This window comes from Colobus angolensis, unplaced genomic scaffold (genome assembly GCF_000951035.1).
Source record: "Colobus angolensis palliatus isolate OR3802 unplaced genomic scaffold, Cang.pa_1.0 Scaffold81, whole genome shotgun sequence".
Taxonomy (NCBI): domain Eukaryota; kingdom Metazoa; phylum Chordata; class Mammalia; order Primates; family Cercopithecidae; genus Colobus; species Colobus angolensis.
Window position 1 is genome coordinate 3,483,377 of NW_012121932.1, and position 27,110 is coordinate 3,510,486.

A 27,110-nucleotide genomic window follows, 5' to 3' on the forward strand; every position below is an offset into this window, starting at 1 on the left:
GAAATAAATATAGGAAAACGGTCAATATGTTATGAAATCGTAGAACTGCAGGTGACCTTGTGAGGTCAATTCAAGGAACTGAGAAGTGATGTTGAGAAGTCAAAAGATACATGGAATCTTTGGCTTTAAGGAATTAAAAATATAAATGTGAGAGATATTTGAATTAGTGTAACTTAAAGTAGAAAGAAATATCAATTATAGGGTGAGTAATATGCTGTGGTGGATGATACTAATTATTATAATATCAATAAACAACTAGTGATATAATAGTGCCCATAAACTTTGGAGGATGGAAGAATATCAAACTTATAATAAACAATAAAAAAACAAACATCAAACAAACAAGTAAAAAAACTTACATGAAAATGTCTTTGTCTAGTTAAACCAACTATTTTGGTTTAACCAGTACTGTCCTGATTTTACCACTGAAAGTCCTGTGTCCTGGGAAAACCCTTGGTCTGGGAAAACCTAGGACTTTAGTCACCTCATTGTTGATTTCATTCCAACAAACCATTGTAAATTTCCCACTACGAACATAATTGTATTATCATCTCCAATTGTCTAATCAAGGAAAAGCACACATATTTCACTGAATGTATTTTTTTTTTCCATCTCTTACCTACATTCTTCACATTGTACTAAGTCTTTCTGATGAGTTCTAAATGGAGAAAGAAAACAATGAGATGCAGTCCCCTGTAAGATGCTGCTTCACAAACCAGCACTGAGCCAGAGTTCACTTACTTTTGCTGCAACCCAATAGATTGTTGACATCCAAGTGGCTTGCACTGGGAACACAAGCATCACACTTTGAGCCAGTGACAAATTGTTTACAGAAACACTGGCCTGTGACCAAGTGGCAGGTTTCATTCAAGGCTCCTGAGAGATGACAATTACAAGGCTGACATCTGAAAACAAGACAAATAAACCATCAAAGAGAATAGTGTTTTGATTAATAATTCATAGTATAAGTTACACCTACCAATAGCATTGTAGAGTAAGACGGTTTGTTTTAGCCAACAAATTGAAAAGAATGCTTGAACTAAACAAATATAGAATCAACATAAAATAAAGGAAAATAGAAAAGATGGTTATAAAACTACTGCTCCTGGTAAAACCTGTATAAAGCTTTCTCTTTATAAACTAACTAATAGCAAAAAAGATGTTATATTGCTTTTTAAAATCCCACAGTATATCTTACAGATTAGTTTGAATCCAGTTGTTCAATTAGGAATACTGTAAATTTTGCTTTTACAAAAGCAGTTCTCCTGTCAGCTAAAAATTTAGATTAGATACCCATAAAATTATCTTTTCAAGTGACTATCCAATTGCAAAATAGAAAACCAGGGGTAAATCATTGCTCTCCCTAAAAATCTTAAAATTCTATAGTTAGTTCTATGAAGACTAAATTTCACTAAGAAAATTGCTTGAGGAAGACAGGTTCAAATATTGTTGATGCCTTAGTATGGGTTATATTTCCTCTTCTATTTTATCAACTAAACTTATCTGTCCACAATGGTTGGAGAGTACAGTATTATTCTGATTTATGAAAAGATGCAAATGATGTAAATATAATAAGATAACTTTATTGCAGCTTAAATTTCTTGGATCCAAAGTTGATTGTAAAAATACCAGTAGTGGCATTTTGCCATAATAGAAAATAAAATTTGTTCCCTCACAGTGAATTATTCAAACATGTAGGCTATACCAATGGCACTGATTAGGACAAGCAATGTTGGTGCCGTGAGGCATTAGAGAAGCAAAACAGCACATGTAAGAAGACCACTCACCATTAAAAAGGTACTCTCCTTGTGATACATTTAAAATGTCAAATGGATTCACCTCTGTGTTCTAATAAAGATGCTGAATGGACGGAGTTACTTTTCCCCACTGCAATTTTTACAGTGTGATCTCTTGAGTAATCATTCAACACCCTTAAAAAGGCTGATAAAAGCTAAGACTGCCAAATAAGCTGCAAATTTGTTTTATGGACTAATATCCCCTTGGGAATAAATAAAGTACAGTTTTTCTTGAAAACCACTGTACTGTAGTTTGCCCTTTTTATGGTCATGATAAAAGGACATTTTCCCCCTTCAAACAACTATATTAGGTCTTTTATCTATACACATTACATCAGAATTTCCTTACATATAGATGTTTTGTTTAGGTTAAGTTTTAGAGCTGAGAAAATTATGTATTATAATTAAAATGGAATCATAGATGCAAAAATATTTGATTTGCTCTTAATTTCATTATATGCTATTATGTAGAGTCTATTGTTTATAGGCTTTTAATATAATGTTAGTGAGCATAAACAATAAGAGAAAAGCTTCTGTCAATTGTGTGTGTGTGTGTGTTTGTGTATATATGTATAAATGCACCACTCATGCGTGTCTCTTGAGTATTTCAGTTTTTATTACCATTCACTCCTGAGACAATAACACTTATTTTACATATAATACATTTAGAGTAATAGCTTCCAGTGTATAACACAATTCCGTTCCTTGGTGTAGTTCTATTTTTTTCCATCCAAAGCATGCAGTGTTTTGAGCAATTAAATGTGTCTATTCTTGATTTTATAGTCTCTTATCCAAGCCATTGTTATAGTCAACTTATCTGACTTGTTATAATCGCTTGACTTCAGTAAGAATTTTTCCTAAATGAAGTTCACAGGAGAAGACTTTTCTGAACATTATAGTTTGTTTTTACCCCAAAGGACACTGGGGATAATTTTGTAATTAAGGATTAAGTAAAATGATTCCTTTAGATTTCTCTGCCACTCAAATATAATTTTAAACATTTCCAAGACTCTTTAGCAAATAAGCTACAAGTTTGATGCCATTTTATAAGTTATCCCTCCTCAAGAGTACCTCCTAAATGAAATATATTTCACATTTATTAAAACAAAATTATACATAATAAAGGAAAAGACATTTTAAGCTTAGAAAGAGAAACACCAAACTAAGATGAGTTGCAATATTGATTTTGCCAGGATAAATGGTTTTTGTAATATTAATATAAAGAAACCTTTATTACACTGACTCTCTTGGTACAGCCAGAGCTTCTCCCACAATCTGTTTAAAATCTTCATTTTTCATCCTTATGGGAAAACCTCACTTGCTAAATGGATTTCATAAAGAGTAATCTGTCAAGATTTATATAGATAAACAATTTGTGATGTTTATTGACCAGTTCATTATGGTAAACAAAACAGGAGTAAAGCATCGCTAATCTCTGCCAGCACTTTGCTATGATAGTACTCTTTGGACCCTTACATAACTCAGTATTTACTGGTTACAATGGGAGAGAAGTTGGCCTCTGTCTCCTAAATCACAAATTTATATACTTTCCTTTCCTAGGAGTTTCTTCCAGTTGTGGAAACAGTGAGAGAAAGTGTTATCCTAATTATTACTGTTGAAGAAACCTAACTATTAATGAAAGGAATATGTTTCAGTAATGCACGTCATTGTCAGAAAATTCATCATCTGAGGGAGAACTACTGTAGGAGGCCCAGAGATATATCCCAAGATATATAGGTCATTTTATTGACATTTCTCTTTGTACACCCCTCCTCTGTCTGGGACCTCAGCTAATGGGTACTATCAAATTGATTTAAATATTGATTGACATAAATAACATTCATTGAGGGCCAGCTATGTTCCAGGACTGGAATAAACATCAAGGATATAGAGATGAATCATATAGAATTGCCCCCATCCTCAAGGTGCTCACAATCTCATATGCAAGATAAAATGGAAAGAGCATTAATAAAGATGCATCCAGACTCTAAAGGTCCAGAAATGGGGCAACTCACCTAATCTGGTAGCAGAAGAAGGGATGGGAAGGGTAATTTTAAGTAAGATTCTTGGAGGAGATGCTTGGGCTGAATGTTAAAAGATGAGTAGAAATAAGCCAGGTAAGTCGGGGAGGGGCAAAAATAGAGAAAAAAAGAAAAAGTAGAACAAGGTATGAAATTGCAAGCAGCTCAGTACTCTTGGATGTAAATTCAGAATGGGAAATGGTGATAGGTAAACCTGGAAAGGTGAGCAGAAGTAAGATCATGCTACCTTAGGGCAGTGGCAAGGAGCAATGGAAATGAGCAGGATAGACCTGAGAAATGTTAAGTAAAATTGGTAGAATGGGATGCCAAATTGAAAAGAGAAGGGAGGATAGGTATAGAGTTACTCCCGGTCTTCTAATTTGTTGACGGGGATGATGAGACATCATTCAACATAAAGAATGAAGGAGAAAGAGAACTCCAATTGCTAAGGGATTTTAGATAAGGATTACTAATAAACAAAACAGAAAGAGACTTCAAGGCAAATTGGCAAAATTGGGCAGAGTTTTTTTGTTTGTTTGTTTTTGTTTTTGTTTTTGTTTTTTTCCATCAGTACCTAACACAAAGACTAGCGCACAGTAAGGATTAGGTAAATATTGTCGGATACAGGAATTGATTGTGAATAAAGCACCAGGGAAGCTTTAGACTTAGGATAGGACACCAGAGATTAATCTAAACATGGTTTGTAGCTCCAATAACAAGTTAGCTCTTTTGAGCCCCTTTTTATTGGCTTAACTCTGCCCCCCTCACTAACCTCACTCCCAGGGAATGGACAGCTTTCTTTAAGAGCTGGTATCTGTTCAGATTCTCTTAGACCAGTGTTCTCAGTTCACAGAATTCGGTGAGTGCTACAGTGCCCTCTAGAGGAGTCTGGTTTTCCCCAATTAACAGTGGAGTCGTGGTTTCATTGAGCTTCTTAGTTTTCCCTTTAGTTACAGCCTATTAACAGCATCTTTATTCTCTTGGAGGTGGAATCAGAATTATAGGAGAGGGATTTGAGGCTTGGGCATCAATGTTGTGTGAGCTGAAAGCCATATTCACATGACTTATTGAACAAGGAAATACGAGTGCCTCATCTGAAAGGGAGACGTTAACAGTGTGCAAACCCATCCTTTTTGGTGAATTTCCCATGCACAAATAGAGAAACTCATAAAAGCTAGACCAGGGGCAGTGACTCCCTTGCATCCAGGCAATAGTGACAGCTAAGTCCAGGCAGCTTGTTTAGCAAGGTCCTGATCTGAGAACACTATCTCTTTCTCCTTTGTTGACACTCCACATATTTATGCAAATAACTAAATAACTTTAAGATATGATAGCAGAATCAAATTTTTAAAGTGCTCTCAGAAAGAAGAGAGATTTCACTTATTCTCTATGGTCTCAGAAGGCAGAAATAAGACTAGGCAAGAAAGTCAAGAGACTGCAACTTTTTGGTCAATATAAATAATATATTTCTATTTGTTGCAGAATTACAGTTGTTTGAAATAAACATGAGCTACTTCATGAGATAGTGGGCTCCTTTTAGTTCCATGTTTTGGAGCAGAAGCTGAATGGCCATTCACCAGTTATTCTGAAAAGGTGATTTATGCAGAGAAATGTATAGGGTAGAGTTTAACCAAAATTACTTTTAAGGTTCTTTCCCAGTCTATAAAGTTATGATTCTATTATGCTTAGTGAGAATAAGTAATTTGCCCAAGGTGACAGTAAATCTAGTTACAAGGTCAGCAATCTTTATCTATAAAGGATGAGATAGTAAATATTTTAGGCTTTGCAGGCCGTGTGAACTCTATTGTAACTCAACTCCGCTGCTGCTGCTGTAGTAGTAAAGTAACCACAGAAAATATGTAAAGAATTAACATTGTTATGCTCCAATAAAACTCTATTTACATAAACATGTGGCAGACCCGCATGCTATAGATTGCTAAACTCTGGCAGAGCAGGTCATATTATGCTCACCCCAACAATATCCAGGTTCTAATCCCCCAAACTTGTGAATGTTACCTTACTTGGTAAAAGGAATTTGCAGATCTGATTAAGGATTTTGAGATAAGGAGATTATCCTGGATTATCTAACAATGCCCAATGTAATCTAGAGTCCTTGTAAAGGAAGGCAGGAGGGTAAAAGTCAGAGAGAAAACATGTAAGGACATAAGCAGAGGTCCAAGGAAACACTGCTCTGCTGGCTTTGAAAATGAAGGAAGGAGCCATGAGCTAAAGAATGTACACAGGGCACAGTGCCTCACGCCTGTAATCCCATCACTTTGGGAGGCCGAGGTGGGAATTCACAACCAAAACCAGCCTGACCAACATGGAGAAACCTTATCTCTACTGAAAATACAAAATTAGCTGGGGGCGGTGGTGTGTGCTTACAATCACAGCTACTTGGGAGGCTGAGGCAGGAGAATCATTTGAACTCAGGAGGCAGAGGCTGTAGTGAGCCGAGATCGCACCATTGCACTCCAGCCTGGGTAACAAGAGCAAAACTCCATCTCAAAAAAAAAAAAGAAAGAATGAAAAGAAAGAAAAGGAAGGAAGGAAGGAAGGAAGGAAGGAAGGAAGGAAGGAAGGAAGAAGAAAGAAAGAAAGAAAGAAAGAAAGAAAGAAAGAAAGCAAGCAAGCAAGCAGGGGGTCTCTAAAAGCTGGGAAAATCAAGGAAATGGTTTTTTTCCTAGAATCTCCAGGAGAAATACAGGCCTGATTTTAGCCCTAGTGAAACTCATTTAGAGCCTCTGATTTCCAGAACTATAAGATAATAAAATTTCATGCTGTTTTAAGCCACTGAGTTTGAGGTAATTCATTCCACCAGTAATAAGAAGCTCCTATATCTGGTCTAGTGGAAAAGACAAAACTGAAACCTGGATATTCTGATGTCCAGTTGCGTGTTATTCCTATTACATCACATTGAATATATGCTACTAATATATAAAAACTGATACTTCTTATTGGATTGTATATCATCTAAATTAAGGAAGAATATATGGTTTGGCAGCCATAGGAGATTGCAAAAATCACAACTCTTCACCTTTCCCTCTGTGCAGGTCCTTTGCACCTAACTGTATAGTTAGTTCTACCCATCACAAAGGAGAGTCTGTTTATTCCCCACCACTTCCAAACATGGTCAAGCTGCGTGCCTTGCTTTGGCCAGTAGAATAAGGCAAAAGTAACATCCTGGTGGTTCAGGCCTCAAGTGTCTTTGCATGTTTCTGCTTTCTTTCTTGGAAATCTGCCACTACCTTGTGAGAAAGCCCTGCCTTGGCTGCCAGATGATGACAGGCTTGTGGCCCATTTACCCTGTCACCCCAGATGACAGCCAGCTGTCTGACAAAGAGTCACTGAGGAGAGGGAATCTATGAGGCACACTCCCTAATTTTTCCATTATCACACCATAAAAGGAAATCAGTTGACAAGAAAGTTATCTGCTTTCATTTGAAGTCATTGACCTGGTTCTCAGAGAAAAGACCAACTGAGATCAATCAGAAAAAGGCCTGTGAAAAGATTACTGGGCCAAATCTATAACCTAGTGCTGAAATGTAGAACATGTGCAGTAAAACCAAAAATAATCTGGGCATAGAAGAACTTCCCTGTATTTTATCTCCAAAAGTCTGAGCCTTTATTCTCCCTAACCAGCCTTGGTGTCCTACTCTCTATGGACAACTTCAATGTGTGTCAGCTAGTAAACGGGACAAATAGTGACACTACTAACTCCTTAAGGCTTAAAACAAGGTAACATAGAATATAGAGAGGGTATATCATTAGGGAAGAAACTTTTGGGAGTTGTGATGTGTGGTTGTTATGTAAGACAACTGTGGGGTACCAGATGAACTGAAGCAGCCCTGGTGGCTGTGGGGCAGAGCAGTCCTAGTCACAGGTCAACTTGAGGACAGTGTCAGTAAGCGCAGGGTGTCAAATATGGGTCTCCACTACCATCTGAGATGAATTAAATATGGCCCATTTTTGTCTCATTGTTTTTGGTTTAGACAAACACTATATACCTTTTTGCATTATTGATTTTTCAGTGGGCAGACTTTTTTTTTTGCTTCATTGTTTTTGATACTGATTAAATCATGTTTGCTTTATGTGTCAGAGGTAAATGGAGTAATGTTTGCACTAGGATCAGCTTTTTTAAATCCATGCCCCCTTTTTTCTGGTAACTTTTGAAGAATAAACCACTTAGATGGAAAGAGGCAAATGATTTTCCAGCTTGGTCACAGAAAGTTATTGTTGTGTTGCATGGATTTTTGTTGTTGGTTGTGTAGTTTAGGGTCAAGGTCTGTTTTATTTTATTTATTTTGCCCTTGGGAATACAAAAAATGTGTAGAAAATAAACCAAGAGAAAACAATATAGCAAACCTTGTTGTGTCCAACAAATAGAGCATGAGGAAAGTAAGGAATATGTGAACTAGGCAGATAAGGAGGCGAGGTTATTTTCCAAATTGATGAAGAAGTAACATGATACTTGTACCTTCCCCTTTCATAATAAGATACTTACAATCTACTGTATATTTTGAAAATCAATATTTTCATTTCCATTTGTTATAACTGCATTGTAATTTTTATAAATGTACACATTTCTATTTGTAACAACCTACAACAGTGCCTAGATTTCAAAGTAGATTCAATTGATTTGGAATCTACTCTGTTTCCAAAAAAATTGTTTTAACATCAGGTCATAGCTGTTTCCCTATACTGCATATCTGTATACATTTACACCACATGTGAATTTTTTCCTTTAAGAAACAAAAATTTCTTATACTTGATGGAATCCCATATATCTTAGCCAAGTGTTACATATTTTCAATATAGCTAATGTTAGTGTATACACAATAACAACCAGAAGTCAAAAAAAAAAAAAAAAGGTTCAAGAACAGTATAATTCAAAAGGAGTGAAAAAACATAAAAATGAGAAAATTCATTTTTATCTCTTTTCAATGTTGAACAAAAGTCCAAACTCAAGCAATTCTCATTGTCACATTTTAAAATATCTTTCTCCATGCCCTTCTGTGCTACAGGATTTCCTCTGTAATGATTATCAAAGTTGAAGTGAAAAGAGACAGCTGAATTCATCAGTAGGATAGGAGGGTCAAGTCAAGTTACCAGCATTCCACACGACTGATTTAGTAAGAGACAAATCCTGCTGATCTCCTTGGGTCCCATATGGCCATGGGAAGCTTTATTCTTTCTATTCTTTTTAGAGAGTAGCTCTTCTTTCCATAGCACTTTCCAGCAGTAGCCCTCAGGCTCATTCTACTTAACAACAGAGCCAATTCTGCCAGACCTGAGAAGAATCTAAGCCCCACTCAAACTTGGGAAGTTTGGACTTAAATAATTATTTGAAGTTTTATGTCTTTTTCACCAAGATGATGATAGCATGAGATGGCATGAGACTAATTTTTATTTGGGGGGAGATGAGGAAGTAATGGTTAGTTCTGTGCTGACTATATTAAAAATGAAATGCACGAGGGACTTGCAAGCGTAAAACTCAGAGAGACAGCTGGCTACAGGCCTAGAGTGCATGGCAGGCATGATCATATGTTTGAGAGCCATTAACATGTATGTAGTGATTGAAATCAGGGACACAGTTGTGGAAATTGAAAGGACATATTAAAAAGGAGTAACCAGCAAAAGAGATAGAAAACAAATAAGAGAAGTAGAATCTCAGAAGCCAAAGGAAGAGGTAATTTTAAGAAATAAAGGGGAACAATGAAGTGACCAGCACATTGAAAAACCATGAGTCATGAGAAGCAATCATAAATCAGTTTTACTTTTGTCTTTTACTGACCCTTTAAATGTATAATATGGAGCTAATTTCCCGATGTTCCACGTGGATGTAAAATGAGTTAGTCACATGGCTTTTCTGGTCTTTCTCAGGCAATAGAATGTCCTACAGTTACTTTACATTGCAAAATACAAATTCAATTCAGAAAATAGAATGTCTCATCCTGTATATTAGTCAACACTCCAATCTTTATTTAAAGAACAGACATTTTCAAGAACATACTTATCTCCCTTTCATCTAGCTAGGACATGATGAAGGCAGCAAGGCTATGACCAGAGAAGGTAGATTGGTTAGCCTGCCCCCTCACGTAGAGGCTGCAGGAAGGGTAGAAACTCACTGGACTAGCACCACCCAAAGCAGTCTATTGTTTCTGGCCCTGCATGTACATAAAACTGACTTATCACTGACAGTGGTACCTTCCTGACTTCTTCATTCATCTTTCTCACCATCAGGTATCACTCGCCTTTTGTTTTAGTGCAGTCAGATGCATTTTCTTTTTGACTGGTTGCTTATTAATTCTGTAGCCCACAGGAGTCTTGTCCTTTTCTCTACACAGTCCCTTTGTCTTCTAAGTGGTACTTTGAGCACACACTAAGACAACCTAACCCTGTCTCTCTTCCTTGTGGTCTTCAACTGGTCACGAGAAATACATAGTCTTCCTTGTCATGATGAACTCTGGGAGTATAAGATATGCGGGGCACTGTCTTCCAACTTACCTATCCAAATCTAGCTAGACTGTTTCTTGTCAGTTAGATTTGCCAGATCTAAGATAGATATCAACGCACTGGTCTCTCCAACTGCAGGAGACACATGTCACCTTTCAAAGGATCAAATAAGACCTCCTCACTAGACTCGAGTGGAAAGCACCACCAACTCCTCCCTTTTTCCCACCGGTGAAACCTTTTCCTTCATTCTGTCTTTTCCTTAATCTGTTTTTATTTATTATATCTCTTTATACACCTTGTCTTTGATTTGCATGAGAATTTATTAGTCACATAACTAGTTCTTGAATGTCTACATGTTGCAAGTTCTGCTAATGTATGTATCATGCATGGTGAATAAAGAATGAATGAGAAAGAAACAAAATGAAGAAAAAAATCTGCTCTTTTATTGTTTAAATCATGTTTTCTTGTATAATAGTGCTCTTTTTAAACGTTAGTAAGTGAATGAAGAGTGAGAGATTAGACAATAACTTTCAGGGCTCATAAAAGCAGGGCAGAATCAAGGGAAGGAAGCTGTAGAATGAACAGCATTTTTGTAGACAGTTATGATATTATCCATAGAGAGATGTTTGAGTTAAAATAAAGGGAGGATTTGATGGAGCAAAGATCATGGAAGGGAGGAACAAGAGTAGGAAAACCGGAAGGGATTATATCAAGAACCGCGAACAGGTTATTTTTAAACAAAAATACACATGGTTTTCTTCTAAGACTAGATAAAAAATTAAAAATGTGTGACAATGTAGACAAGCTGGAGGTGGAGAAAAGATAATCTGGAGATACTTATATCTGGCTTTATTTTGTCTATGAGCAGAGGGCCAGATTATCTGCAAGGGCAAGAGCATAGAATTAAAACTCAGGAGACTGGCAGGAGCTTAAAAGGAGAAAGAAAGTAAATTGATAAGAAGTATATACACGGTAGTGCTTCAGATCAGCATAGGTACATGATCTTTCCCCAAGTCCTCACAGATCAGGGCAGGTGTAGAGTGATCATCCCTGGAGCTGACCCCACAGTACAGCAGAAGGGAGTCCGCAATCAGGTACTCAAAAGGGTCAGAATTAAAAAGGTTTTGCCTCAGGCTAAGAGAAGACAGTGAAGTTAGGCATGGGGTTGATCAAAAGAGGACTAAGTAGGGATAATGGGCTAAAGATTAAGAGAAGTTAAGGAGCAGGTTATGTGAGACTTCCAGGGTCAATTGGAGTTGGAAAGATAAGATATATCCATAGAATAGCATTCATGGGATTAGGAAGATTTGAGAAATAGAGAAATTATAAGTGATCACAAAATCCAGAGTGTAGCCATGGAAATGGATTGTTGGAGTGGGAAGTGAATGAAGAGGCCAAAGAACTGCATCAGTACATTTCAAAGTCGTTTAAAATAGTGGCAGGAGTTAGAAAAGGAGGAAAACTAGAATCCCTCTCCTGGAACTAGAAAGATAAGAACAAAGGGGATTGATTTGGTTTGGCTGTGTCCCCACCCAAATCTCATCTTGAATTGTAACTCCCACAATTCCCATGTGTTGTGGGAGGAACACAGTGGGAGGTGATTGAATTATGGGGCAGGGTCTTTCCCTGCTGTTCTCATGAGAGTAAGTCTCACAAGATCTGGTTTTAAAAAGGGGAGTTTCCCCACACAAGCTTTCTTCTCTCTGCCACCATGTGAGACATGTCTTTCACCTTCCACCACAACTGTGAGGTCTTCCCAGACATGTGGAATTGTAAGTCCAATAAACTTCATTTTGTAAATTGTCCAGTCTCATGTATGTCTTAATCAGCAGCATGAAAACGGACTAATACAGGGATGGAAGAAAAGTGCTACCATTTCCAAGGACAATTTGTAATTTTAAAAAGGTAATTCTCACTACCCCCATCCATATAACAGGAGTCAACTAATATGTAAAGATATCCAATCTCATTTATATAAAACTTGTTGATCTTTTTTTTCAAGCACACTCTTGGCTTGGCCTGGCGCGGTGGCTCAAGCCTGAATCCCAGCACTTTGGGAGGCTGAGGTGGGCAGATCACGAGTTCAGGAGTCCAAGACCAGCCTGACCAACATGGTGAAAACCCGTCTCTACTAAAAATACAAAAAAAATCAGCCAGGCACGGTGGCATGCACCTGTAATCCCGGCTACTTAGGAAGCTGAAGCAGGAGAATCCCTTGAACCTGGGAAGCAGAGGTTACAGTGAGTTGAGATCGTGTCACTGCACTCCAGCCTAGGCAACAGAGTGAGACTCTGTCAAAAAAAAGAGAAGAAAATAAAAATCCCACACTTACTCTGAATCTTTCATATTTTTAGAAATCTGCTCAACTTCTCACACTTTAGCTCTATTTTCTAGACTCCAACCTGTCCTCATTCTTTTTGTGTATCTGAAGTCTGCTTTCTCTCTCTCTCTCTCTTTCTTTTTTTTTTCTGAGACAGGGTCTTGCTCTGTTGCCCAGGCTGGAGTGCAGGGGCACAATCTTGACTCACTGTAGCCTCTACCTTCCAGTCTCAAGCAGTCCTCCCACCTCAGCCTCCCAAGTAGCTGGGATTACAGGCAAGAGCCACTGCACCTGGCTAACTTTTTATTTTTTATAGAGATGGGGTTTTGCCATGTTGCCCAGGCTGGTCTTGAACTCCTGGACTCAAGGGATCTGGTCACCTTGGCCTCCCAGATTCCTGGGATTATAGGAGTTAGCCACAGTACCCAGACTGAATTCTGCTTTCTTTATTGTAACCTCAGTATCTTCTAAAAATGTAACTTATACCCACTTCTTTGATCCTTCTTATTCCTTATCAATTTATGTAAACATTTCAATCCACCTTCTAACCCAGGGAATCTAGCTCCAGTGCTAGTCAGGCCTACTGCAGAGTGACAGGAGATGGAACAGTACTTTTTAAGCAATTCTTGTTACTGGACTAAAGTAAGGTGGGGAGTAAGAGTGAGATAGACAGCGGGAGAGGAACAGAATGGGGTAAAAGTCTCAGCCTTGAATTTAAGAACATTGAAGGGTAGAAGAAGCAATGTAATAAAGGAAATCAGATCTCACTTAAAGAAAAAAAGTTAAGTGAAAAAGCTGAGACAATCAGACATCCCTAGGTCACTGGACAGGGGTTTTGCTGATAACCTTGGGAAGACTAACAAGGGGGATGAGTAGAACAAAGATGGGTAATTGAATGTCACAAAATGGCACTGATGGGCATGAATGTTGCAAGGAGGACAGTGGATTGGGGAGGATATTTTTCTCCTGGTAAATGTGGTCAGAACTATGAAAAAGACAGCGGTGGCCAGGAGTGAAACAAACCAGCCCAAGAGTTCCAACTGGGGAATCTGTAGAATATTCTTTCAAAAAAGTCACACATAGGAGCTAGTATGTTCAGTGATTGGCTCCTATTTTACTATCAAAATCCTGACAGTGCTTTTAAGATTTACTGTGCCATGTGCTTTCTATACTCATTTAAGTTATTTATAATAAATTAGTAGAAAAGAGTCACGATGCTCTCAGACTATCAAGATAACAAGTAGAGTGTCACAGATTAAAATATATGTATGTCTGTATGTCTGTATGGCATGAAAACAAAAATTATTTTAATAAAAATTTTAAATGATTTTTCTAGTTTTTAAAGATCACATCAAATTTTAAAAGAAAGTCAAAATGAACTAGTTTAAGTTCCTTTTCAGTAATTACCCTGTCACCTGTCCACCCTCTAATGGAGGTGTTAATGAGGAGTGGAACAGCCAAAAGGCAGGCAGCAGGGGGTCAATGAGTTTAAAAGAGCCCAGATAATCAAAAACCCTGAAATAATTAGCCATTATATTTATAAATACACACATATTGAGAAACAGATTTGACTGGTTTTATCACATGCTTTCTGAGTTCAGCACACACTACTAGCGTCTCAGGGATAGGAGCTTCAAAGAATTCATAGATTTAGTCCAGACTTTAGACAAGCTCATAATCTCTCTCTCTCTCTTTCTCTCTCTCTCTCTCTCTCTCTCTCTCTCTCTCTCTCACACACACACACACACACACACACAGAACTGGCATTATAGCACATCTTCAAAAATACAGCAACAAACACAAATGAGTAAAGGCAAATGGCCACAGATACCCAGAGAATAAGAAGTAGAATATTAAAGACAGTGTAACTTTCAAAAGTGATTTACTTTCATAATATACTTTACACACTGAAAAAAATCATGTCGCAGAATACAAAGCTATGTTTCTTATCTGCCAGTGTTTAAAGCTAAATTAGAAAGACAAGGAAAATGTAAATAAATGCAATGAACTAATATGCAATAAATTCAAGGGCATGAAGAACAAGGCATATACATATATCCCACATACATATATATAATATATATTATATATATATATATATATGAGGTTTCACCGTGTTGGCCAGTATGGTGTGGACTTCTTGACCTCGTGATCCACCTGCCTTGGCCTCCCAAAGTGCTGGGATTACAGGCGTGAGCCACCACACCCGGCCAAAAAAATACTTTTTACAGAAGTATTGCTTTGCAACTGCCAAAAAAAGTCAACCGTTGATAAAGAAAGAGTTTAATTATTAAAGCCTATAAAGATGTACCTTCCAGTCTGAGGATCAAATCCAAAGTAACGGTCTTTGCATTGGTCACAACGTTGCCCAGCAATGGAAGCATCTTGGCAAACACACTGACCAGTCAGGCTATTACAGATGTGATGAACTGAGCCAGCTGTATGGCATGAGCATGGCAGGCAGCCACTGGCACTGCCTGGAGAAATATAAAAACCTAGAAATAAAGACATTAAAAGTTTTATATATACTTTCTATCCACTCTTTTATTTAAAGCATAATAATTGATTGCACAGAAAAACAGAATACTCTACCATGGCACTATCTCATTCCCAATACAACAAATGTGGTTATATCTGTTCTTAAGTGTGTCAATTACAACCAAAGAAAAGCTGAGTAAATTATCTACATTGTACTTGGGTGTCTCCCAGGCATCTACAATTCAATGTATTTAAAATCTGCTGCTTAATATTTCCACAAAAAACTTGACCTCCTCTAATCAGCTCCATTCCAACAGATATTACCAGTCATAGAGTTGCTTTGGCTAGAACACTGAGGTATCTTTGGTAGGGCAGACTTATAAAATATAGGAAACCAGTTGCATTTGAATTTCTAACAAACAATGAACTTTTTTAGTAAAGGTGCATCCCATGCAGCATTTGCTTAGACTAAAAAAAGTTATCTGAAATTCAAATTAAACTAATTCTCTATTTCACTAAAACAAAAGTTTGCATCCTCCTCTTCTCTGACCCCTTACATTTTGCTAATTATCAAGTCCTGTGGATGTTGCCTCCTAACAATTTTAAACCTTCCACTCTTCGTCGCCACTACCACCTCCCAGATAAAGTCACCAACCACGTTTTTTATAACTAATATCTCAAACTAGGTGCTACCGTAGGGGCTTTATGTTGAGTATCCCATTTAGTTGTCATAGAAATGCAAATAACGCAGGAATTATTATTACATCTATTTTGTCAATTAGAAAACAGAAGACTGAGAAGGTTAACACACTTTCCTAAAATGGTAGAGTTAATGGATAGCAAAACCCAGGTTTACACCCAGGCCACCAAGTCCCAGAGGCCATCTCTTCTAATTGCATCCCTCTCATCCTGTTCCAATCTATTCTTCGTAGCAGTCTTTTTCCAAAGTGCAGTTTGGACATTTCACTTCTCTGTTTGAAACTACTTGATGACTTCCTATTCCCTTCAGGAAATAAATCCAAATCTCTCATCCAATTTCCAATCCTACAGTCAGGTCCCAGTTACGTCTCTAGCTTCCGCTCATGGCCCATTCCCCGCTTAGTCCTTTGCAGCCATATATGTTCCTCTTCTTGAGATCTAAAGGCCTTTTCATGGGCTGTTCTGTCTGCTGGGATGATTTTGACATATCTCTTTTGCTTAGCTCACTCATATATGTCAGGTCTCGTGACTTCCTCAGGCAACTTTCCCTAGGCCAGGCTAGGTATGCCTGTTACAAATTCTTAGCATCCTGTTTGTTTCCTAAGTGTTTAAAAAAATTATAATCAATCCCATTTCCATCAAAATCTACCTTCCATAAGGGCAGAAAACCCATCTGTTTCATTCATCATTGTCTCCCTAGCAGCCAGTACACTGCTTGGCACATAGTAGGCACTCCATACACATTCTATGAACAAATAAAAATGAGTTCAATTATTAAAAAAAAAAAAAAGCTCGCAGAATTTAGAGATTTTAGCTTAACTCTAAAACCCATATTTTTTTTTCTTGTAAGAAAAGGAAAGAAATACAAATATGATTCAAAAGTCTATTCAAGTTACTTAAAATCTCTTCGGACCCAGGAGATGGAAGTTAACTGTTATAAAATTCAAAAGCTATCAGGCGGTTGAATTATGGAGCAGGCATTTGAGGGAGAAATGGTTCTCAGGGTTATGTGATATGTGTGTGCATGTATGTGTACATATACATATACAAACATGCACAGACACATGGGTACACACACAAGCATGTGCAAAATGCTGCAAAGAATTTTACTGAAACAATGGGATAGAAGGATCACAGAAGGATTCGAATGAATACAGTTACAGCAAATAAAAATGAATTGTACAATTGTCATGACACTAATTCAAAGTTCATAAAATAGCAATGATATTGAAAGAAGGAGAGCATGAGCACAAAGTGAATCCATTCTGTTATCTATTCTATAGGGAACAGCAAAAAGTAATTAGGATACTCTAAAACTCATTTCAGGCTCTAGTTGAAAACAAGCCATTTTCTTATAGCCACCAACAATTGGGTTTTTTTCCTTCCCCTAGATCTTGTACATTGCATCTTACAAAGTTTCAAGGGCAGCAAAACAGAATTGTGCTCCATGAGAGGAAAAGGAAAGGGCTCAAAATCTGTGCCATTCAGTTGGAGGAAATCAACTAATACTATCATTTTATCATAATTTACGGCCAGATTATGCTATTTGTTTATTTGTATCACCTGACAGCAATTTCCCTTATATATACATTTGAAGAAATAGAGCATGGCCATGACAATTAGTATATATTCTTATACTTGATTCATCACATGGTCAGAGTAAAATTCAGAAGGCTTCCATTTAAATTCAAGGCCACAGTGGTTGTGATTCTTTGTATTTTTGTTCCTGTGAAGGTATCTAGGCCCTTAAATCCATGATGATGGCATCATGAATGTGCTAACAGCCCTCCAATTTGGATAAATTACCCATTAGCACAGATACTTACAAGTAGAATTAATTTAGACTTACTGCAATAGCTCCAAGCCACAGAGAATTTGGAACAATTAAGGACGATTTTTAGAAGAAATGATGTATTAGATAAACCTCTAAGTACAGTAGGGCATGGCATTTGTGCAGAAGTTAGGTAGTCCAAATTTTGCGGAGTAAAGAATGACACAGAAAAATCAGAAATATAAGCAGAGAAGAGCTAAAAAGATGTTAAAGCACCTAGGGAGACTGCAAATGAAGGTAGGGCTTCCAGGAAAAGACTGCATGGGAATTTGCCTTGGGGTTAATTCCCCTCCTCCTCTCCAGAGCATGATTATAAAGGTTAATCCCACCAGTATTTTAGTTGTCCTATTTTTAAGCAGTTCTAATTAGGATGACTCAGGTAACTTCCTGTTTAAAGATTACCTCTTGCCTTACCTGAATGTGCCTAATTCTAGACCATTACCTCCCTTTTATGACTTCCAACTATTGAAAACAATCTTTTCCCTTTCCTTCTGCTTAAACTTCAACTCCTGAATTATAACTGACCTTAATTTATTTTAACATAATGCATTTCTGACACCCCTTCGTTAGCTCTACTTCATGTTCCAAATCTTTGTATCTGTAGCATTATAACTGATCTTATTGAGATTTCATTTCATGAATGATTTTGTACCACATTCTTAAGCATGGTCATTAGGACAACATCATTGCTTTGCATTATGTAGTGCTGAGCGTTCACACATACATGGTCCAAATCAGCTCACTAGTTTATTACTTTCCCATATTATTCAGCTGATCCCTGGTTTTAAACACGACAAATCTCAAGTGGAAAAATGTATCATCCAGCTAAAGTAAAGAGTCATCCATATCATAAAATAGTGTCGCTTTACCTAGGAGAAGAATCTATAGAGTTCAAAGTTATTAGCAAGGCAGCTGGTATTATCTCCTGTAGTGGCTATTTGCACAGCACAGTATTTGTCCTGGGCATAAAAGAAGAGCCCATTTCCCAGCAATGTCCCTCCTGAGGACCATGAACAACCAGGCTTTGCCAAGGTCTTGAAAGGGAGAAAGAAAAGAAGTGTAACCTCTAGGCCTTATTCAAGAAAGGAGGGCAATGCTGGGGCTAAGCACTAATTGTAAGACATTTAGAAGAAACTACCCTCCCCTTAAGCCAGAAAATGGACATAATAGTTACACAAGAGCCCAGGGAGGGATGTGTGGCTCACCTATACCCATGCAACAAAAGACTATCTTGGTAATGGCTTTACGAATCAATATTTTCAGTACTGTTGTATTGTTTGTATACTATATTTCAGTATAGTTGATGATGGTAATTTTCAAATTAAAACAATAATAATTTTCCTCCATTTGGGAGTTTAAGATAAAATCTTGCTAAAATCACTTCTAGACTTATTTGATCAAGTGAATACCTAAATATTAATATTATTCATCCTGAGGTATAATTTCTCTTATTTAAAACAATTTTTAAGTGTTTTTCAGTTAAATTAGATAAGCTTAAAATATACTGCTGTTATTCCTTTTTTCTGGGCTGCTACTCCCTCCTTGAGCAGCTTGCTGATTCCTATTTCTTCTTAAAATTCAGATCAGAAATCATTTTCTCTAAGTTCCCAACACTCCGCTTCCTTCCAGAATTAATCATTTCCTTCACTTTACTACTTCTCCATATTGTATATTTCTAATATTGCTCTTATCACATTGTGATACATTTACATGTGAGTCAGTTTCCCTTACTAAATTACAGCGTCTTAGTATATTTGTGATTGTATATCTTAACACCAGCATCGTCCCTGGTAATTTACTCAACAGATGTTTATTGAAAAACAGATATATGAATGAAATGGATAGAGAGTTGAACGGATGAATGGGTGGATGGATGGATAAATATCTGCTGCCCTCTAAAATATGAGATGATCCCTTTAACACTGAAAAGGAAAATGGTAAACATAAATCTGTGAGTCATGAGAGTGGTTGGTCAGAGTGGCCTGTCCGATCAGGGAGTCTAGAGAGGAGTGTATATGAATCAGACACAATAAATTTAAAATATAGTGCTTGTCACAGCAACAGATGGAACAGAGCTATAGAAAGAAAATGTTACACTAAAACTATATCTTAGTTCTTAAAGCAAAGTACATAATAATATGCTCATGTAAGAAAAAACATTATTGGAATTTTCTGTTTCATAAATAATCCAATTTTTCTATTTATGTGAATACCCATGAAAGGCCCTCAGTAACATATTCTCTAAGAATCAAATCCAATAACAACAAATAACCCAAATAATGACAACTCCGATTATATCTTGGAGATTATAATTAATATATGTGTGTATGCATATTCAAAATCCACAGCAAAACTTTTATTCTCTGTTCCCACTCAGTGTTTATCAAATGTATGTTTTAAAGCCTGTCTCCTGTGCCATTCCAACCATCTCCAAAATTTCTCCAATGAAGTTCTCAGAGATAATTCCATTTCTAGACCCCTTTAGTTTACCTCATCGTTATTTGAACATTGTAGTTTCCCAGAACTCTGTTAATTGTCATTTTATGCCTACTACTTGGATTTTGAACAACAAATGAAGTATCCCAGGATATGAAGCAGTAAGCCAGAATCATGAGTTGAGATATGCTTGAAGGTGGGGGAAAGAAACAGTATTTACCTAACTCACCCTCAAATATTTATTGTGTGAATGTTTAAGACAAATATTGAGTTAGTTATTTAGAAAAAGTTCCACTCTTTCAGAGTATACACTCTGGAGTCAGATGGACCTGTACTTATAAATGGCTCTTCTACTTAATTAGATCTCATTTCCCCAATTAGATTAAAACGAGAATAATCCCAGCACCTCCATCATAGAAATACTGTGCACGTTAAATGGAACTTTGCAGGCAAAGCCCTATTACAGAGCCTGGCACACAGCGGACTCTCAGTAAACATTATCTATTATCATCTTTGTAATTGTTAATTAGCAAGTCTTCTATGACAGAGATATTTTTCTTATCAGCGTCTTTTATTTTTTATTTTTTTCCAGATATACCTAAGATTGTGGTCTATATTTCCTGTGATAAGATTCCTTCCTGATGATTTATCAAGGAAGAGATTCTTACTTTGAGACTCAGGTCTCTCTGTGAAAAACATGTTAACCTAGAAAGTTGTCTCACCAAACACTAGGAAATGTGGCATAATTGGATATCAACTTCGATGCATTGATTTTTAATGGAACATCAGCATCTGATTCCAATTCCATTGGCAGGGTCTTGTACGCAATTCTAGTTTATGAGCTCATCACTTAATAAATACGATGTGCTACTTAATGAAACAAGATACTTTGTTTTATGAATTGTAAAAGAAAACCAAAAGTAAATACTAGGGGGAAGCATGAGGCATTGTCCTATTAGTACAAAACATGTCATAGGAAGCTGTTTTCATTATAAATTAGCCTTTATTTTATTCCAAAGCTGCAGAGTCTTTAATAAGCACTCTCTGCCTCTAGTTCTCAAGGACAAGGGTGGGTCACTGGCTTGGGATGCCTTGACATCCTTCCTTGCCTTCCTCGGCCTGGCCTCTGATTAAGTGCCTACTGCTGAACATTATAAGGTCATCCAGCACTGAAATAGGAAACTGAGAAAAGATATTTAGTGTTATATTTATTAGTGTGGATATGTGTACATTCATATATGTACACACACTCCAAATAATTTTAAATTAAAGCATTTTTAAAATACTTAATGGAGGTTAAGCAGCATTTTTAACCTCTGTTCAAGTTATTGAATGGCATATTAAAACCAATGTGGCTCTAATGTACCTTCTAATGTGCACTGCTGCTTTAACAAATTGCCTATAAATTTTAGTTGAATTAAACCTATTCCTTGTACATTTGTAGTAAGGTTAGGTTAATAATACATGAGGTTTCATTACATGCACCTTCCTTAATAATGTTTTTTAAGAAAGTGGGACAAGAATCTATGTGTAGTCATCTAGTATGGGTCAGCAGCATTTGCAATCACAGATGGAAAGGAGGCAGAAGTCCTTAAGCTTGCTACTCATCGCTTCCTACCCCATCCTTCTCCCTCCATGCCCCACTACTCACACACACCAGTGTGCTGTCTGCCCCTGTGGTATATGATCTAGGTCTCTCAGACATGTTTAAATAAGTAAATGAAAGCTTAAGATTGTAGCAGCACATTTTACTGTGCACATTGCAGGGCTGGCTGCTGCAAAACATCTGTTTATGATAAAGATACTTCAGGATAAGTGTTTCTCTTTTCAATGCTAGTTTTACTGTAAGAGACCATAAAACCAGGGGGAAAAAAATTAAAGTGGAATTTCTGAAGCAAAACCAAGAAAAAAGGAAAATCCATCCCAAAGCACACATTGCTCTTTCCATGGGCTATGCATATGTGTATACTGTATCTTGTTTCGTTAAAAAATATATAAGATACTTAGGTCACTATTATTTTTCCTCTTTTGTAAGGTTGAACACAACACTTTTCCTAAGTGTTGTGAAAGAAACACCACAGACCTTTGCTAGGTTCACATCTAAAAACAGGAGAATGTCACTGAGGTATTTTTGAAATAAAATTATTCATTAATTCAGAAAATATATAGGCAGCACTGCTATGGAGGTACTCTTATCCCTGCCTGAGATAGAGCACTGAACAATTGTGAAGGACAGCAATGAGACTTGTTGGCTGGAGAGGAAGAAATGATCTGAAGACTTCTGGAAATGAGGTCAGAGAGATTATGGACATTATAGACCATGGGGATTATTAAATAATATAAACTTTGTTTCTTATTAGCTATGGTGAAAAGCAAATGGAAGGTGGAGTGATGGGATGTGACTCAAGTTGTTTGAACAGTATCACTTTGGCTGTCTGTTGAGAAGTGATGGAAGAAAGACAAAGGGGAGTAGGAGGCTACTTGAATAGTCCAGGAACAGAGGAAGGTGGCTTGGACCTGGCTGGTGTAAGTAAGGGTGGCAAGAAGTGGTCAAATTCTGGATATATTTGAGGGTAAAATCAGCAGAATTGGTTTTGTTAGATGAGACAAAGGTTGTGGGGAAAAGAGAGGGCTCAAGAATGGCTGCAAAGATTTGGTCTGAAAAGGTTACAAGCCCAAAAACACTAGGGGAACACTGCCAGTAAAACACAGTAGATTGAATAATTTTTCCCTCCTGAAATCCCCAGAGATAAAATAAAAAAAAAAAAGAGAGAGAGATAAAATGACAATCAAAGATAATCTAGAAGAAAAAGCTAAGCTCTTGCTGTGGAGAACCCAACACTAAGCTAATTGATTCAGGTTGTGTAACTCTAGAAAGAAAGATTTCGAATCGAAAGCTCCAGAGATTTCCAGAATCAGATATAAGGTGTGCTAATACCTTCTCCAACCAGGAAGTTGTCCTTCTTACATTTTAGGAGGACGCAGTAAGCGTTTCCTTTAGAAGTTAAACCAAAGAAGGTCTGGACTCAACAAGTACGTAAACAGGCATTATGTGAAGGGTTGCTTGTGATTGTTGATTTTATGCATCAACTTGGCTAGGCTTGGTGCCCAGTTGTTTGGTCAAACATGTGTCTAGATGTTGCTATGAATGTGTTTTGCAGATTTTCTCGGAACATAAGAGCCATCTTTGATAGGCAAAAGGATTCACTGAGTGCCCAGGGATATAGAGATGGTAAAAACTTCCAGATGGTTTAAAAAAAAAAAAAGAAGTGGAAAAGAAGCAAGAATCTGATTGACATTGCTAACAACTAATGGTGCAAACATTTAAAATTTTTGAATATTTTCTGAATGAAAGTGTTTTCATATAGCAGTAAAATTTCAAATCGTTCTTCATGTTTAGGTACTTGAAGACAATAAAGACACTTCAGACATTCAAATTTTCTCCTCAAATTACTTCCCTCCTTGTATTCTTTTTCAGAAGCTACTGGCACATGTGCTCTACCAAACACACAAATAAATAAACCAAGAAGAGAGAACTTGTAGGATTCAGGAAATGAAGGATCCAACATGGGAGACAAGGAAAGGAAATTGCTAGTACAGCAGCAAATGTTAGCACTTGGATATAGCTGTGCAAAAGAACTAAAGATCAACCAGCCTAAACTTCCCACTCACATATCTAGTGGGGAAAAACAAAACCTTGATAGATTTCTTGAACAGAGTTCCCTTGGAGAGTTTCGTTTCCTAGAAATGCCTAAGAGAGTCCTGAAAAACTAAGCAAAGGCAAATTTTTTGAAGAAAGAAAATATAGTCAAAGCATATTATATGGCATAAATGTACAGTAAATTTATATAGTCATAGTAAAGAAATATCTGAATGTTGATTTAACCAAACAAAGGGATTGTTAAGCAGGAGGAGAAAGGAGTTAAACAACTCATCTTCTATAGGGGGAAGAAAATAAATGATGTCTACATTTTAAAAATCAAGAATATATATATATATATATGTCTCCCAGAAATACAGACAAGAAAGCCCAGAAGAAACATCTAAAGAAGTTGAAGGTGTTTTCTCTGAGCATGGAGATTCCTGGGAAAGTGATAAGGCCAGGCTCTTTACATTTTACTTGTTTTTAAAAATTTTGCAAATATAAATTTTGATTAAAATTCAAATTAAATTTAAAAATGACAATACTGGATAATAATACTAAGTCTTCTTCATGCAACCCCCTCCTGGTCTCCTTTCTCTTTTGCTGGCTCTTTTCTTGGAGAGCTTTATCTGGTATCCATTTGCCTTTTTTTTTTTTGAGACAGAGTTTGGCTCTTATTGCCCAGGCAGGAGTGCAATGGTGTGATATCAGCTCACTGCAACCTCTGTCTCCTGGGTTCAAGTGATTCTCCTGCCTCAGCCTACCAAGTAGCTAGGATTGCAGGCATGTGCCACCACACCCATCTAATTTTGTATTTTCAGTAGAGATGGAGTTTCACCATGTTGGTCAGACTGGTCTCAAACTCCTGACCTCAGGCCGTCCACCCACCTTGGCCTCTCAAAGTGCTGGGATTACAGGCATGAGTCACCATGTGTGGCCATTAGGAGAATAATTTATTAGTCACTATTTGCCTAAGTACAGATGTAACAAAACTTTCCTTTCCAAAGGTTTATTGCAAATTGTCTTCTTTCTTTAGAGGAAGATATAGAAAATGCATCAACACTAATACTGAAAAACAATGATCGTATTTAAAGCGTTATTGTATTTTATTTACGTGTGCAATTGTCTTATTTCCCTTGTTAGAGTTTCAATATCTTGAGGGCAAGTATTATCTTATTCAACTTGCATAACTACAATAATAATATAATTAATTGTACATTGTGGGCACACAGTAAGGAGTTTATTTAATTGAATACACTGAAAAATAATCAGGAGTTTTAACAAGGTCATCTCGTTGGGCTGCTTTTTAAAACAGGCACTCATGATCTTAAATGAGAAAAAATGCAAAAGAGAAAAACAGAAAAATGACTAATTGTAGATAATAATATAAAAAGAAACAGAGTTGATAATTTCTTTCACTTCACCATTCCTCCTTTTAAACCATTTCCTGTTTCCCATTGTAACGAAATATCAGTATGACTTTACTTGTACAATATAAACATGGCTACCCAGTTTACCTTTCTGGAAACTAAACACTGATATAAAAGTGCAAATAAATAGTCTATTTGGTAACCTCCATAATATCTTAAAGTCTTAGCAACAAAGAAACATAACTGAGTATTGCCAAGGATCCAAAAATAATCACTATTTAAATTTGTATCATATATTTACCTGTAAATTATTCTGTCAGTTTCCCCATCAAAATGTAAGCTCACTGAAAGTACTGTTTGCTACTACACATAAAATGTTCTCTGACTAAATTAAGAACTCAACAGTACCCAGAAGAAAATGATTTCTCAGTAAGAGAAATATTTATCTATATGAAAATAACTGCACTGTTCAAAAAAATATAGTAATCCAAATCTATAGCTTGATCATTCTAGCTTTTCATAACCAGGTCAATATCCTGTGTCAATAACTCAGCAAGGCCACTGATACATTATAGCATATCCTTGGAAGGAAGAGTGACTAGAATAGCAGTGATTCTATAAGGCAAAGCATGTAAGAAACAGTTAAAGATACCAAGAAGAGATTTTGTACATATATTTCCTCAGGGCTCAAGAGGCCTTCATTAACTTTGGCTGATTTTTTTTAATTGCCAATAATGAGATCTATCCAAAAAGTACAAAATTCATAGTCATTAAAAGCATCTGTTTGGAAGTAAACTAATGTTCTGCCAGCCAATTTTGCAAGTGTAGGACATTCCTAGTATAGCCTAGTATAGTCTTCAAGGATCAATTTCTTTCTTATTCCTTATAATAACAGAGGCCCCAAGTTTTAAACAGACACCTGGATATTCAGATAGAGCATCTATTTGCCAGCCTCTTTTTCAGTGAGGTATAGATATACAAAGCTGTTCTGACCAACAGGATATGAGTAGAACTGATACAGGCTCCCCTCAGGTACCAGCTTAAAGATAAAGCTGCTTACCCCCAGCTAGAAATAGACAGTTGGAAGAAAATATGGAAGTCCCCTGTTGAGAAGGACAGGGGAATGCCTTTAGAGAGTCAGTAAGCTGAAGAAATGGAGCTTCAAATATGTTTTCTCAGTCTGGTACATTTTATACTAAATATTTTACAATACACTGTTGAATTTTTTCAGTAAATAAAAATATTTTCACCATGTTTAATGCTCCCTACTCTTAACTCATTGACTCCATCTATAGGTCCATATGGTCTTCAGAAGAAAGAAGCATAATTAGGGAGTAATTACATGAGATCTGTATTATTATTTCTTGAACGTAAACCTCTCTTCAAGGTCATATAATAAATTGAACATGAAGACAATAGAAGCTTGAGCACATTTTCAAAAATGCACTATTTTCAAGTTTTCTATAGGTTTGAGTTAAACCACCTCTTAAAACACTGATGCTTCATGTCAACTTTGTTGTTCACTGAGTGATGGAGAATTGTAGGCACTATGTTGAATAGTAAAACTAGTCAGAGGATGCCAATTAACATTGAAAAGGAGGATTATACTGCATTCCATGTCGGCAAAGGAGAATGAACCAGAGCATCAGGTAGATTGAAATCAGCTCTGCATGCGACATGTGTAGCTCCAGTGAAGTGGCTGCAGTGTCTGAAGAAGATAGGAGTATCAGGGTGCAAAGCTGGGTGTCTAGAGTGTGACCAGAAGATACAAACTCATAAATGTTTGCCCAGATTGGACTCAAATGATAAGCAAAATAAAACCCATTTTAGGTAACCCTACAGGAGAATGACATAACTAAATAAGTGCTTTAGGGGAATTATTCTGCCAATACTATATAGGGTAGATAGGAAAGAGCCATAGATTTGGGTGGGAGAAAATGTCTTAGAGTTGGGAACAAAGAGATCACCACAATAAGAGCCACAAAGATGAAGGAAAGAGCAATGAAGTCAGTATTTTTTCATCCTAGGAAGGGCACAAAGGAGACAGTATTATGCATGAT

The 27,110-nt window shown here is 36.8% G+C and overlaps 1 protein-coding gene across 2 annotated transcripts in view; it reads right to left on the minus strand.

The window, feature by feature from the left end:
- USH2A (Usher syndrome 2A (autosomal recessive, mild)) overlaps positions 1–27,110 on the minus strand; it is an 802,205-nt gene that overhangs the window by 592,975 nt on the left and 182,120 nt on the right. For both annotated transcript variants that reach the window (XM_011929421.1, XM_011929422.1), the window contains 2 exons: positions 14,905–15,088; positions 742–905 (listed from right to left, as the gene is read on the minus strand). In XM_011929421.1, the coding sequence (XP_011784811.1) occupies positions 742–905; positions 14,905–15,088 (348 nt within the window). The remainder of the gene's footprint in view (positions 1–741; positions 906–14,904; positions 15,089–27,110) is intronic.